General features: G+C 35.3%; 1 protein-coding gene and 1 long non-coding RNA gene across 2 annotated transcripts; both read right to left on the reverse strand.

Annotated features, from left to right (window-relative positions):
• Window positions 1-5,875: 5,875 nt before the first annotated feature.
• On the reverse strand, window positions 5,876-6,967 carry LOC113279528 (probable ubiquitin-conjugating enzyme E2 24). The gene has a single exon (XM_026528220.1). The coding sequence runs from the start codon at window positions 6,965-6,967 to the stop codon at window positions 5,876-5,878; it is 1,092 nt and encodes a 363-aa protein (XP_026384005.1).
• A 7,204-nt stretch (window positions 6,968-14,171) lies between these two features.
• Window positions 14,172-16,106, reverse strand: LOC113277750. The gene is made up of 2 exons (XR_003325129.1): window positions 15,751-16,106; window positions 14,172-14,440 (listed from the first exon to the last, which is right to left on the reverse strand). It is a non-coding gene; the product is annotated as an uncharacterized LOC113277750 (long non-coding RNA).
• Window positions 16,107-16,953: the final 847 nt, after the last annotated feature.

Consider the following 16,953-nt stretch of genomic DNA (forward strand, 5'->3'; position numbering starts at 1 on the left):
AAGGAAAGTTCATCTCTCGACCCAACTTCGTCATCTTCCTTTAGATGAATTGGTCATTTATGTACATTTGAAACTCGACTAATCATGGGAGTGCTAGCAGCTTGCCTGACAATGAACATATGCAAGCTGGTGGAATAATATACCACAAGCTCGGTCTTCTAGTTTAGAACATAGATAAGATCGAGATTTCCCAGGATTTTCATCTCAAATTCAGATTTTAAATAGCTTGTAAGATCTCTTATTCCATTAAGAGTACTTATCATGTCCAAACCGTCGACATATATAGCTATAATTATAAAATCAGGAACTTATTTAATATGCATGGAAAGAAACCTTACTTGTTTATAATTTCCCAATCATTAATCCCTTCCCAATCAAATATTTACTTAGACGGGTATACCACATCCGCCTGATTGTTTAAATCAATAAGTGAGTGTTCCAGTGTAACTGCAAACACACTCCGTGGTTTAGGATCATTCGACTTGGGAAGAAAAAGGCCATCATGCACTTTTGCAAATATCTTTGAGTCTAAATCTCCAGAGTTATAACCACATCTACTATGTTTCAAGTTCTTTTGAAACTACCAAGCAAACTAATTAACTGAACATTATGATATTCAAAAGAGTAAGTGATCCAGGGGTTTGTGAGAAACCTCGCGTCACAAGGTGATTCTTTATACTTTAAGACCTCATTCTTCTCACTACAATTTATGACAAATAACCACATATGTCCCACAGGATTTACACTAGGTTGGTTAGCACTACCACACCAAATACTCGTATATTTGTCAAAGAACTAAGTTCTGTAGGCCAAATATGCTATTTATTTGAAATTAATTAAAATAAAGCATCGTTCGATCTTATCGTGCTCTACTTCTGGAGAAACTATTTATGGATTATATCATCATTGTGCATGCATGATCCTTCCATTGACTCATGTGCATTCTCATAATCCGTCAGGATTTCACCGTTCTCTAGAATCATCTAAAACTTCGGAGCGTCCTCCAGTTTGATTCATGTACATATTCAGAGACAATCTTATGAGATGATTTCTGATGATATAAATAAGTTGTGCCTTACTCACCTACTTCATTTCTGGGTGAGGATTGATCGAACCAAGTGGTCTCTCCAACTTCCTTTATGGAGCCACGGCCTCAACCACACTTCCACTGAGTGTAGTTGCAACAATGATGTATATCCCGTATTGAGGAATTGTAACTTTGCATGTAGATTTGCAGCTGGTATGTGTGATTTCATCACTTTAGCAACATCAGTGTACATTCTGAAAATCGAATATTCTTTATCACTTCACATTTACATTTGTGGAGTACAAGAATCAATATGAGACATAGCGGGAACACACCACGACAATTCCTGTCGTTCCCTTAGAAAATACTTTTTCTTATCTCCCCCTAACGACGGGAAGACTGTCTCATTAAAGTGATAACCCGCAAATATAGCGATAAGAGATCTCCTGCCAAAAGTTTTAAAATGAGGATAATTGCTGGGAACTCATTTCCAACATAACAACTTAACAGTTTTGAAGACCCATCATAGTACGATGTGGAGTCGTAATGGCACATATATAGTGCAACCAAAAATGCGTAAGAACAAGAATGTCAGGCTTAAATCCAGTTACCAACTGGTACGCAGAAAAGATTGACTAATATTGGGTTCTAAAAACGAATTAAGTAAGATGCGTGTAATATTGCATATCCCCAAAGCAATAAAAGATAGGTTGGTACGCATAACCTATTCCTTAGGCACCATCTGTAACCTTTGATGGTAGCCTCTGCGAGACCATTGGGTATAAGATGCTCTATATTGATCCCATTAAACATGCAATATTCATCAAGTCCTTTTGATGTATATTCTCTAGCATTAATAAGGGTGGCGAGCCTTTGCACTTTGTATTGTGTAATATGTGCCAGGAGTTTTTAAAACGCAAATTTCTTGGGAACTATAACTAGTCCAAAATGTCAAAACATTCACCAGAGCCATAGGTCACTTTAATGGTCCGCATTCTGCATGAATATTTTTCTAAATTTCACCTTGTTATCTTTGTAATATGGATTGTTTACCATTTGCATCTTAGGATGGTCTCGATCCTGTTTTACTGAAGACTTTGTAAAATGAGTGATATGCTCTCTTACCTAAAAGCATAATGGGAGGGAGGAGGAGGTTGTGCATCTGGTACTTTAGAAAACACTTATTGATAGATATGACGTTACTTCGCATTTGGTCAATCTTTTTTCCGTTGTCTCGTCAACTCAAACACAACGATGTACGTATGAGTCCTTTCAAAACGAAACATCGTGTCACAACCAAAGTTCCTTTATGGTTATGACAAAGTCTGTATGAGTCAATTTCCAACATTTCATCGTCGGAGTCAATAAGGATTCAATAATCCAAATTAATAATATAGTGATTTATATTTCACTAAATTGACTCATTAGTCTCTCTAAAGTATGCTTCCTTCCAAATACTTTAGTGATTATAAAAGATGCAATCAATTACATTATCATCCCAGTCAGGATTCACATGATATCCATTTGCATGGTTTCTTTGGAATTTAAACAAGGTGTGATTATCTCTCGGTACATATAGAGATTTTGTGACGTCTTTGTTCTATCTTGAAAACATTTTTTTTTATTGAGCAGCGTTGTGGTCGATGATCCAATCCTCGTAGTCACATTATAAAGAAATAGTTCAACAACTAGTTTAAATTCCTTTATTAATCTAGTGGAAGAAAAAACAACTATGAGTTAGACATTTGGGTGTTGAGAGTTTTAATAAGTGGTGTGGCCTTATTACGTAATAAAGTTGGATTCACTCAAGTACTTTAGACTGGATATATATTACGTTTCACCCAATATATCTCAAGTGCTTTAGAGAATTTATGTCTCGCGTTTTCATTCAGTAGGTGCAGATATTGGATCTAGTTCAACTGAATAAGATAATCAATTGGCCCGGCAAAGTTCTTGTTGCCATTAAAGTTGAAGTGAAAATTGGTTGCTACTATGATACACACATTACATTGTATATATCAACACCTATGACCAGGTGCATTTCCAACTCTTTCATTTATGATGGGAGCTAGAATTACGTCTTAGCTTCATCCCATATTCAGTTGATACCTGTACTTTGGTGTCATTACTACTGAGAAAAATACATCTTTGTCTCATGATATATATGTCCCTTTTCACATGTTTTATATGAGCCATTACGTCTAACCCTTGTTACTTCGGGGTTATTTCCATTTTCAATTTTGCTACATTTAGCTTAATTTGAGAAATTCCTTTATCTCAATAGGCCAAGAGAATCTCACTACACATGTCAACCACTTAATTTAGGTTGAATAGATTATTAAAGGTAATTCTCTTGTTGTCATACTTCAATATATACTGGTTCGTTAGTATCATTGGTGAAGTAGAGAAATGGAAATCTTCTGACTCATATAATTTTTTGTGAGTTCTTCCACAAAATATTGGGATGCATGTGTTTAGAAACACAAGGGCATATGTAGCTCTACCTTTTAGACAATGCGTTGTCAGTGGCATAAACTTGTATGAAGGAATATATTCCTTTTTCTTTTTCAAAGAAATGATTTCCACCTTTAATGAACAATAATGATGCTCAAGTACTTCTGAGTCCAAAATGTCATGTTTGAGTCAAGTTGGGTCCAACTGGAAAAAATTTTATAACCCGGTTTCTCGGCCAAATCACGATGATCCAGTTAGTAGTGTTAACTCGTTAAGGTCATAACGTGTCCAAGGCCCACAGAGAGTTACGTGCCCATTTAAAAAGGAAATAGTTTAGTTTAATGTTTTGGTTTCACATGAATTAAAACAAATAATTAAATTACATCATTTTTAAATAAGTGTGATATTTGTATATGTGCTATTTGTGGAAACTAAATAGTTATCTCTATATTGACTTTGCATGAATGCATGAATATATTTTAATTATTATTATTTCAATTGTATTTGCATGTGCATGAATGTATTTGTGGAAATTAAATTGACTTTGCATGCATGAATATATTTTAATTATTATTATTATTATTATTATTTTAATTGTATTTGCATGTGCATGTGCATGAATGTATTTATGGAAATTAAATTGACTTTGCATGCATGAATATATTTTAATTAATATTATTTTAATTGTATTTGCATGTGCATGTGCATGTGCATGTGCATGAATGTATTTGTGGAAATTAAATCGACTTTGCATGCATGAATATATTTTAATTGCATTTGCATGTGCATCTGCATGAATGTATTTGTGAAAATTAAATTGACTTTGCATGCATGAATATATTTTAATTAATATTATTGTAATTGTATTTGCATGTGCATGTATGTATTTGTGGAAATTAAATTGACTTTGCACTGAAAATATTTTATTAATCTTATTTATGAGTGGAAGATAATTATGGAAATTATATATTAGTTAATGTACACGTTACAATCAACAGAGCAAGCAAATGTAACAACCAAACATAATGAGTACAAGGCAAAATAATCATAAAGCAAATAACGATCATAATAGCAGACAAAAGAAGAAAAATAACGCACATGGAAGTGTAAAATTTAGACATGAACAAACATCATTTGGCACACCAACAGACAAACATGGATTTTCAATTTTCTCTTTTTTTTTTTCTTTTTTTTTTTCTAAGAACATAATATGGATTTTGCAAGCTAATACATGGATTAGATAAAGGAAAAAAGACAATATCATTGGAGTAGAACACATAGAAGAGACAAAGTGGGACATAGTGATACACAAAAAAAGAAAAATTAACTCCGACATAGAGCAGTCTGATTGATTGGGGATCAATAGAAATTGAGCTTGTTTCTTTAACTATTCAATCCAAGAACAAAACTACAAATCCAATAAATGGCAGATTTCTAAAATTCTCTAACGTAGTGCGGGTGATTGATTCGAGAGATTGTACTGATTACTAGAAAGAAAGAAAAAAACGTCAGGGTAAAGCATCATGTCTGATAACGTTTTGTAGTGATAAAGATGAGAATGATAGAGAAAGAGGAGAGTTTCTTATTGATCATCAGCAGGTTTACATGGAACAATGTCCTCTATATACATGTAGAAGGGAGACCCTAGATATCTACCTGGGCCGCACATCTATGGGCCGTAAGCGCTACCACAAAAACTTAATTATTGGCACTTTTACTATAATCTTTTAGAAGTTAAAATAACAAGAGAACTTCAACTATTGATTTTTTTTCTCTAATATCAAATACACAAAATTGGTTAAAAAGACCAAAATCAACAATTTCTGGGTGAAATGGACAGTTAGATTTTGATACTGTTTAAATGGACAAAAATGTAAAAATAGACAGGATGTAACCAGTTTCATCGTGCCCATTTTCAAACATTTCTTCTTATTTTTAATTTACACAAGATGTATCCAGCTTCATCCTTGCTATTTTTTAAATTTAAGCTAGGATTTTACTATTTATTTTTTTGACCATTTCACCCAAACTATTTTTTACACCTCCATTTGAACCGTGATTTAAAAATATTTGGACAAATGACCCATTTCCTGTATCAAATAACTATGGTAATTATGTATCTTGGAGCATCACAATTTAATTCGCCAAGTCGTGCAAATCATAGATAGCCTTGAACACTTAATTTTCCAGCGTGCATAATACCGAATTCGCATTAATAAGCAGCATATTTCATGCTTTTTGAAAATTTACTAAAGAAAATATAATAGAAGCAAAACCAAAAAAAGAAAGAAAGCCTAAAATGAAAGCAGTGTTCAATCATGACATGAAACACTAAAAAAAGAAACCATAAAATGAAAACAGCTACTTAAATCTTATTGGGAATGTCACCCATCCTTAGATTACGCACATGAAGGCTATAACAATTAAATGACATCCTACAAATAACCATTCGCCTTTTGACAAGCCCCAGAAAACCAATTTACCATTCCTCCTATTATCATTATCATCAGCATCATCTTCAATGTCCTCTGTGCTAATATTTCCGACCATGATGTGATTCTCCAAAGAATATTTTGATCCATTCTTTATGAATGCCTTTAAGAGCTTGGCATATATACTCTTCATGGATTTTTTGTATTGTTCCAGCTCTATGATCGGTACAATTTGTATGCGATGTTCATCATTGTTGATTTTTTCATCTACCTTAGATGGAATGTGGCCGATATAAAGTTTGCAAGCAAATAATATGCTTTCTGCATTACCATGAAAATGATGAATAACAATTTCTTCAAAATACTTAGGTGGATCACGGAGAATAGCCAACATTGTTTGACAATTTAACATAAATATATCTTCGTTAAAAGTTAAATGCTCCTTTTCCGACCAATATCCCCAAAAAGTGGGTAAAACGTAGTTAGATTGGGCAACAGTATAATGTGGTTTGGGTTCTGAACAAATAAGATTTGCTTGGATGGAGAGTAATATTTTTAATATGCTATAAGGTTCGCTTCTAAATTCCCTCCAACAAATCCCTTGACCTGGGTTCAAACTAGGGTTTAACTTCAAACCCGTCAATACCCGACGACGAAGTCTTGGAAATTTATAAGGGTAACCAGAAGTGATTTGAATATCAAAAAAGAACAAACCTTTATGATACGGAGTACCTGTTGGTCCTATGATTACAGCGGTTAGGAGATCGATTCTGTTCTCGTAAGTCCTAACGAAGATCGTATCTGGAAGGTGCTCTTGAAGTGTCTTCCACTCTTTCATTATGGTATCAGCTTCTCCTGGGTTGAGTTGTAGTGTTTGATCATAAGCAGGTGGTGGTGATGAGAAATATATATCATCACTAATAGAATCATGATAATCAGTACCAGTTGTGGCGATGATATCGAATCGTTTAAATCTCCTCTCAACAGTTTTTGTTTCTTCCAAGTCTCCTCCTTCTAACCTTGTGTACATACTATCTTCGTTTTTGGCCTCCATCCTTTATTTTTGAGAAGGGATGTCATGTTATTTCATGTAGGTTTTTTTTCCCTTCTCAATATTTTGCACGCAGGATGCAAATTCCCAATCCGTGTAGGAAACCAATTAAAAGTTGTGGCGGTGGTGAGTTCGAGAATTTATTTTTGGGTTCCCCCTCGGTCAAACCAATAACCCTAATAAACAGGGTTTTTGTCTAATTAAGATGCTTAAAAAATTTAAAAGAAAAAGAAAAATTAAGATATACAGTATAAAATTTGTCGATATTAAGAGGTGTCGTCTCATGCCTTTTCATGATTTATAAAGGGGATACCAGTCCTATTAAGTGTTGATACCATTTCATCGATCCAACGGACAAAATCGGTGAAATATTTTTGTCATATATAAAACGATATCAGCATTTAGTAGAACTGGTATCCCTTTATAAATCATGTCTTTGATTGACAAAAGTTACCGAAAGCTTATTGAATTTACTAGATTACCATATCTGACGGGGCAGACTTTTTCGGTGCATATTTGGCCCATCGTCCATCAATGCAAGCAGCAAGTTTTCGACTTCATTGGCAAAATAGAAGATCGAAAAGGTAGTCTTTCTTTTGCTCCTGCATTGTCTACATAGGGCGATAACAATCAAATTCGTACGTATACGTGTTCCGATATGTAATTAGGTGTCACGCCCGTCCTCTGCACGGGCCTAGATATCTTGTCGTAATTAAATATTTCTAATAACAATATTTATTTTAATAAAAATTCTTATAAAAATAATTAATAAAAATAATAAAATCTAAAAAATAATGATAATAAATGTAAGGCTAATTTTTGTGCCGATGATGCAAGACTGTGTCAGCATTTAGTGTTTAGTGTTTATCCCGTCGGCTATGACTGCATCTTCCCATTTGAAAATCTGATGCGCACATCCATCTCTTTTCCGGCAGATTGCAATCTAATAGTGCAGCTTGTTGGTTTCTCTTGGATTAGGAATCCGAAAGCACGTAGTTTTCTATAAAAAAATTTTATTATTATTTTTCAATTACTCGGGTATAGAATCTATGGCTGACCTAAGAAATTGGGTTGGGAATCATCTTAATTTAATAGTTGCTATGACTGGGAACTGTATTGCAGTGTTTTACATGACTGCTATGCTGCTATGACTGTGTATTGCAGTGTTTTACATGTTGTTTTGGCTGGGAATCATCTTAGTTTTACAGTCACTTGTCACTTGTGATTGTTAATACCTGTGATTGTTGTTAAAGTCTGACCTTCGTCAAGTCGTTGTAGTATTTTGAAAGCATAGTATTCTCTCATAGTAACAATCTGCCGCTTTGTTAATACACCTTTTTTATTAACCTTTACGTTCCTGTATGCAGTTTCATTGTTAAAGCCATCCTCTCCATATGGAAACAGGAGTGGAAATTGCGTTGGCATATAACATGGATGTATTTCTTTAATTCTTGTAAAACCATCATCCTTATGCTCTACAATAATATCTCTGTAGACATCTTCATCAGTAGGGGTTTGTACTATTTATTAAAGCTGCAATCTCAGAACATGTTGGTAAGTCGTACCGTTTAGAATCTGTTTGCCGTTGACTAATGATCCGTAATCGGTACTCCACAGCCGGTTCTCTTCGCAGACGATCTCTAGCCATCCTGAATGCTTGTGCATATACATTATGTTCATTCAACATTGTGGTTAAATTATTTACCACATCAATATCCAACTCTTCATTGATAGTTTTCTGTGTTAATGTTTTTGTTTTTCATGTTTGTCACTTTGTACGCCCCCATCATTTTCTTTGTTAACTCCATCTGATTCATTTTCTAAATCCACACAGTCTGTAGCATGCATCACTTGCTACTGCATCCACACAATCTGATATATCTTTATTTTCATGTTTAGAAATATGTCCTTTCTCCGTCTAGCCTCTGTTGGTGCATCCATCTCGACTGTATAAATTTGTGAAAATGCAGCTTCTTTCCCCTTTGGTGGCACCAATGAATCCATCTTATGATAACTATGACCATGTATTCTATACGTATATGGGCTGCCACCTTTTTTGTTGACATTGTTATCCACTATAGCTCCGGTAGAAGTAAAAGCAAAAGAAGAGTTGTATTTTCTGATATTTCTTCTAAATTTTGTTGATTTCACACCACCGTTAAAATCTAACAAATTTTTAAGATATTCTGGAGATTGACGCAGTAGCCGTAGGTTTATATTTCCTTTTGAACAACATACACTAAACCCGCAGTTTTCCATTATTCGGGATTTCTTTGTAGCCTCTTGATACCAAAGTATTGCACCACAATAGCTGCATGTATGGGATGGCGCGCCAAAATCGGATTTTTTTTATCCTCAACTCAGTCATTCCAGAAGAAATAAACTGTGTTAGGCAATGAGTTATAGACATAACGGTGGAATTTAATGAATGCTAAATAAAGCGACCATTGTATGGATATTTACTTATAGAATGCTCTACGTCCATAGCCTCCGACTGTTGATGCTCGTCAGAACTGTCATCGGAGCTTGATTCTCTTTCATCCTCGGAGTCAGTTTCCAATGGCATGTCCTCTTCGAGAAAATACCGCTCTCTCTTTTTTTTTAGCAATTGTTCCATGCGCAACCTCCTGTTTTCTCTAGTAAACGCCTGTCGACTTATCTCAGCTCGTATACTCAATAGTACTGTCCATAAGCAAAAGAAAAATATCAACCAGATTATACCCTATTAACATACTTTTTTTCAAAATCATCGCAAGTAAACAGGGTATACAGTTCAATCATGCGATATATACTATTGCAAGTTAGTGTTAGCAAACAGAAAGTTAGCATATCAGCGAACATAAAACTATTATACAGTTCAGTCATGCGACACATGCTCTTTTAAGTTAGTGTAAGCAAACAGAAAGGCAGCGTATAAGCAAACAGAAACTATCGTAAGAAGACAACCCCAACATTACCTTGTTCAGTAGACATAACCTGTTGTGGACATTTTTTCCATCTGCGCATCTTTATACTTAACTATCTTTATACGTAACTATCGATTGTAATGTGCTTGATCCTTCGATATAGCTGGTGTTGAATTGCGGTAAACCATTATTAGGGTTTAGTTGCACAGCTAAAAAGTAAAAAAAGAAAAAAAAAACGATTGAGACGCAAGTTTTTTTTTTTTTTGTTTTATTTACACAATTTTTTTTCTTTTTTGATTGAGACGCAAGAAATAGTCGTGGTGTTCCCATAAGAAATATTAGTGGTGCGAAAAATTTCTAAATTTCTATTGGTCAATATTATTTTGGTGGGGCCAGAAGCTCTAAGAAGAGAGCTTGATTCAACTTTTAACCACATCAGAGGAAAATCACCTGAAATCATATTATTAATGCTTATGATGGATAATTGTTGTTAGTGCAAGGGCCATGCAGTGAGTCTTCTCATTCGATATGAATGAGTATCATTGGATTTGGTCAAATTAGGTGCTGCTATGGAGTGAGAATACTCATTCATCCATCATAATCACTCATACACTCATTTGATCGAATGAGTGGGCGAAAGGGAACACTAGGCGACTGATTTTCAGCCTCTTGAAAAAAAAAACATTAAACGGTTAAAGAATTGCCTCTCAAACCAATTTTTAGAATTTTACTAATTTAAAACCCTTAGATACAGGACCAATAACTAGGCTTTATTATTTAACAAAAGAAAAGAAAAAAAATACGAGAAAGCATATGTTTAACCGCTTGTAGAGAAAAATTCTCCCTAAACGTATAAACATCAGCCGCTTAGTCTATTAATTTAGACTCTCATAATCACAGAAGCACTCTTCTGCCCAGTCTCTCACTCAATTTGAAAATGAATGAGTACTAAAAACACTCATTCTGTATCCCTTGCTTTTAAGGGACTAGATCCTGTTATACATGTGACCAAACTAAAATGACATTTCAAGTTCCAATTTAGCACATTGTACACAGATTCTTCCAATTTAGTAATAGATTATTTCTCTCTTCTCTTTCTCCTGTCTCTCACTCCTTCTTTTTCAACAAAATCATCAAAAACAACCCTCCTCTGCTCAGATCTAGTCCATTTTTTGGACTAGATCCGAGCAGATTTCTTCGTTTTTTCTTGCTTTCTAGGTTAGTTAGTAGATTAGTTTGGTTTTTATTATGTTTTCTACTTATCTACACCATTTTGGTGGTTTTTCTACTCTTTTGAGGTTTATCTTCTCTTTAATGGCGATTCTTGGTTATTGGGTTGGGTTTTAAGATCAATAGTGATACTCTCCATGCTCTCCAACGACGAAATCTTCATCTTGGTTATCTCCGGCGATGGAATCTTCATCGGAATCTTCATCATCAACTTATCCGGCGACGGAATCTCCATAGGTGGTCTTTTTGACGACGGAAGCTTCACCACTAGTTATAAGAGATTTGAGCAAATCACTCCTACTTTGGGAGCATTTCTTTCTAAAGAAGAAAAAAAACCTAAATGGTTGGAATTTAATTCCGAGAAAAAACCATCCTTCTTTCGATTTAACCGGATCATATTCATACTTGTATTTGTCTTACTCCGGTAATCCTTCTCTTTCTCTTGTCGGATTTCTCGGTATTGTACTCTTACGGTATGTTCTTGTTACTTTGTATTCTCTTATTTTCGATCTTAAACTCATTGTAACCTTGAAATCCCATCAATGAAAAGATTTCTTGTTTATAAAAAACATAAAATAAAAAAAAATTATTACATTGTACATTGGACCAATCTATTGAGGATACTAGATTAATGATTTTCGTTAATCCACACCGAAGTAATATATTTTTCTTTTTAATGTGTTTTGAGTTCGTGGGTTACAACCCAAAACTGTCACTATCCGTCCACGATAAAATCCAACAAAATAAGTTATCTACAAAACCCATATCATATAAACTGGTGTTCCAGTTTAAATCAGAATGATTTTTTAGGGACCATGGTTTTTTTGAGGGGACCATGGTTTTATTAGGCCACATTCCCTATAGTTATAAGGGGTGTCCTAAAGCGTTGAAATAACTAACCTACCCTTAACCTAATTTAATTTAAAACCAACCTAATAACCACCTATTATATAACCACCACCGCCCACCATCGCCGATTACCACCACCACCACCTCCGATTATCACCACCGCCAACCACCGATTATCACCACCACCTCCTCCGACCACCACCGCCGATTACCACCGCCACCACCTCCGATTATCACCACCACCAACCACCGATTACCACCACCACCTCCGATTACCACCACCACCACCTCTATATATATACCTTAATTTAAAACATTAACAAAGATACTCACACAAACCCATTACTTGTCATTCGTTTTTGGTTGAATAAATGAGAAGTAATCATCAAAATGAGTTGAAAATGGAAGTTGCAGAGAGGTTTAATGGAGGTTTTTTCAGAGAAAAGTTCGGTTACGTCGCAAAAAACAAGTCTCAGCCGAACTTTTAGTTCGGTTACGTCGCAAAAAACAAGTCTCAACCGAACTTTTAGTTCGGTTACGACGCAAAATGTTCGGTTTCGTCGCAAAAAGTTCGGTTATCACGAATTAATTTCTTCTTAACCGAACTCAGAGTTCGGTTGATTAGTAAAAAGACTTTTAACCGAACTCCTTGTATTAGAACAACACAAGTCCATAAGTTCGGTTCCTTCGCAAAATAATATCACCGAACTTTAGTTTACAAAAATAATGAGAAGACCAAAAGTTCGGTTCGTTGGCAAAAATGTTAAGTTTTCTTTGTAACCGAACTCTACCTTTGAAACTTCGTTACCGAACTCTACCTAATTCGCCAAGAAATAAATTTCGTAGTAACCGAACGTTTTCCTAATTGCATATATGCATATATAAGCCCAGTTCGGTTGATTCGCAAAATATGTTGAAGTTTGCGAACCAACCGAACTTCTAACACTAGGTTACTTTTAACCTGCAGTTCGGTTGGGAACTTGGTTACGTTGAAATTTGCGAACTAACCGAAGATACCTCTGTAAATCTTATTACTAAAGTTCGGCTACCTGCGTCTTTGAAGAAAGAAACTGAACTCTGTGTTCGGTTATATGTTCTTGACATTTATTAGCCGAACTCCGTGTTCGGTTACCTGTTCTTCACATTTGGTAACCGAACTACCTGAACCTAGCAGGTATTTTTTATAAAAATTTACAGTTTTATGAATATTTGGACCAATTCAACCACCATTATCTAAGTTTGAAGCATACTTGGGTACCCAAATACTCTTCCTCCGGTTGTGGTTGGTAAAATCCATCATTTTCATCTTGAGATTGAGTTTGTGGAAGAATACATTCACCATCTAAGAAATAACTCATATCTAGATCATTGTGACGATTAACAAATACTCTAGGAGAGGATGGAGATGAAGAATCAGATGAGCTATCATCACTTGAATACTCAAGCTTAGTGAATTGGAAAAAAAATAATTATTTTCCATGTTTTTCATCTTCATCTTCTCTAACTTTACTCTCTCAATAATTCTACTTCTTTAGCTTAATCATTTCGCTAATGATTACCCAAAATTAATCAGGAGGGTAGTTTAGGTATTAATATAAATGTCTAGATAACGGGTGACCTAGATTTACTTCTAAATGTCTTACTAAAAATAGAACCATGGTCCCCAAAAATAGTCATGGTCCCCAAAAAATCGTTCTTAAATCACCCTAAACAGAAATACTCTTCTCACCATCAACACTACCAAGACCAACCCACCATCACCGGCCAACAACACCATCACCGCTGACCAACATTGCCACTAACCACCACCAACCAACTACACCACCACCGTCGGCCACTATTACCGGCCGTCACCACTAACCACCACCACCACCACCGCAACCGTCGTCACCGACCACTACTGCTAACCACCACTGTCACCACCGACCACCAATGTCGCCGCCTACACCACCACAACTGCCAGCAGCACCACCACCCACCAACCGCCACTTCCACAGACCAACACCAAACCACCATTATCGTTGTCGCTTCCACCATCAACCACCACTGTCATCACCACTAACACTAACATCAGCGCCACCACCAGGGTACTGCCACTACCACCGCCATCACCAACACCACCATCATAATCTCGTCAATAAAAACTCGAAAAAAAAATGAAGCCGAAACTGGTTTCAACAAAAAAAAAGTTGAAAAAATATCCGTTGAGACAATTTTAGTTTCAACAAAAAAAAATATCACTAAATTTTTATGGTTTCGTCGCCAAGAACTCAAAGAATAAACCAAATTTAGATGAAACCGAAACTTGTTTAAATACAAAATATTGTATCACCAACATTGGTTTCGTTGATAAAAAATTTTGGAAAATAAAACAAAATTTGGACTCCATAAAATTAAACTCATTAAGCTCCACAAGTACACGAGCAACTGCATTTTATACTTCCTCACCCTGTTTATTCTTCCAGCCTTTTAAAAATTCATCCTCCTCGTTCTACAACAAACAAACATACACATAAATAATTCCTAAGTTAATATTCTCGATAGGTCGGAGTGTAACCAATAAAAACGATTTCATCAACATAAACGATTTCATCAATAAAAAAAGAAAAAAAAATATATGAAACCAAAACTGATTTTGGCGAAAAAAATAAATTCATATCACCAAAAGATTGGTTTCGCCGACAAAAAATAACAAAATTATATGAAACTCAAAATTGATTTCAACATAAGTTTGGGCCAACCATAATATTATAAAATAACCAATGATGTAAAATTATGGATCTAAATGTAAGCCTTACAGCAGTACACTCATTTTCCACTTCAAATTTATCCAAACACCATCATACATGCCAAAAATTACAGTAAAGCAAGAGAACAATAAGTAAGCAAAATATTTGGAAGCCAAAACACACATAGAGACATTTTCTCAAGAACGTCCTTATCGCCACATTCGGGATTACCATCAAAACCATACAATTAACTAAATAACCAACAAGTCAATAATAAAACAAAAAAAAAAGCTAAATTGTATGATTAATGGGTTAGATATCTAGCTGCTAGATTGGCCATCCACGTCAGCATGGACAATTTTCTAAGTCCTATGGGAAGATGAATCTAGCACCGAATCGCTGAACGAAACAGCGCTCAACGCGCAATGATTCAGCATTTTTTTTTCACTTTTTCCTAAAACACTAAAATGGAAAGTGTGCCGTAATAATCTTTATATTAGTATCTCATGCACTAAACAACAATTGTACGATTAGAGAGAGAAAGAAAGCGACAGACACTCCGACAGTTGTTGATCAAATCACGGAAAGTGAGTGAATTTAACTGTGAGAAGAGAGGGTATAGTGAGAGGATATAAATATAGGTATTAGTCTAGTCTAGTCTAATCTAGGGTGAGGATAGAGGACATAATTTAATTTAAATTTATTTACTCAATTGTGATGCATGTGAGACACATAGAGGGTCTAGTTAGTCTAATGAGAGGTGTGAAGTGACGGATGAGTGGGAGAATATAATTTAATTAATTTTTCTTTGTAAATCCAGACGCGTTTTTATTCGGCGTCCAACTAGAATATTCTCCAGAACGCTGAACCAGCGTAAAAGTTATTTTTTGAGCGCTGAATTATTCAGCGTTTCAATCTCGCTGATAGTTGAACTGCGAGCAGTTGCTAGGAGAGAGAATTATCAACTATCAGTGTTAATTTTTTTCCAACATTTTTTTCATGATTTGAAACACTTTTTGACCAATCTAACAGTTCAATCTAGCCCATAGGGATTGGCCTAAATGAAATATACCTTAAGCTGCGAACAACTTTCTAACATTTCAGGAGCGAGGAGAGAGAGGGTCTGCAACCCGTTTCTTACCGAGTCAACTCAGCAATGGTGGATCCCTGAGATTGATGCAAATTGATTGAAAAACATTCGAGATTTCTAAGGTGACGATGGGAAAAAAGAACGGTTTGAGACTTGAAGAAAAAAGCAAGGAGGGGAGACGTTTTTGGGTTCTCTTCTCAACAGAGATCGGTGCTTGGCTCAGAGATATATTGGAAAAATTGGTTGAGAAAAGGACAAAGGATAATGAACATCGCTGGACCAGGAGAGTTGGAGCCTTTTCCTTCTTAATTGAAGTAAGAAAGAATGGCAGAGGAGAATATCTTAAATTTGCTACACATGACTCAAGCAAAAGGACTAATAAATCCATATGTATACCAAGAGGCGACAATGATGGAGGTTGGTGGAGTTTAGGTGAAGTACATGAATCTCAATTAGATGACAGAAGCAGAATCAATCAATCGGTACCTACTTTTCAAGACTTTACAACATCCTTGAAGACAAGACCCAGCGGCATTAAATCAAAAATGTCAAGAGCAGTTACGGTATCAATTGAGGGGTCCTTATCTTCGAACAAAGTTGCAAAAGCTATTTCTCATAAATTACAATGGAACGGGTATTTAAAGCTAACTTTAATCGGAGAGAAAAGAGCCATTGTTTACTCAAACTCTGATTTGGAATTGATGAAAGCATGTGTTAGGGTACTGTTCGGTCGAAGTCGCATGCGTTGTTATCTCAAGCATGTTTATCAATGTTAGTGATCAAAACTTTAAGTCTTGATTTCTAACATATTTATAGTTGTCTCGGACTAGGACATAGATTGTGTAGTTGAGCTTAGACTTCACGGCGTTCATCATTTGAAGACGAAGAACTACTAAGGGGAGCTTGTGGAACTTCATCGACTAAATGTATGTGGAGACTGAAACTCATCTATCACTTGGAAAATCTATTTCTACTCTATCTCTTACATTGAGACATAAGTCGTATTACGATATAGTTTTCTATATACACATTTGAGATTTCAAGTTGAGTTTATCTCACTTACATATTTCTCGAAATATGTGTTGGCAAGCTTTCGCTTCGACCAAGTTCATCTTATATCATGTGAAAATTTTCGAGTAACATCTTACATGGTTTGTGTGATACAATCATTTGGTGTAGTCTTGG

The sequence above is a fragment of the Papaver somniferum genome, chromosome 5, assembly GCF_003573695.1.
Source record: "Papaver somniferum cultivar HN1 chromosome 5, ASM357369v1, whole genome shotgun sequence".
Classification (NCBI taxonomy): domain Eukaryota; kingdom Viridiplantae; phylum Streptophyta; class Magnoliopsida; order Ranunculales; family Papaveraceae; genus Papaver; species Papaver somniferum.

Excerpts from the sequence above, each read along its gene's own strand:
- LOC113279528 (XM_026528220.1), bottom strand. The coding sequence starts at position 6,967 with ATGGAGGCCAAAAACGAAGATAGTATGTACACAAGGTTAGAAGGAGGA.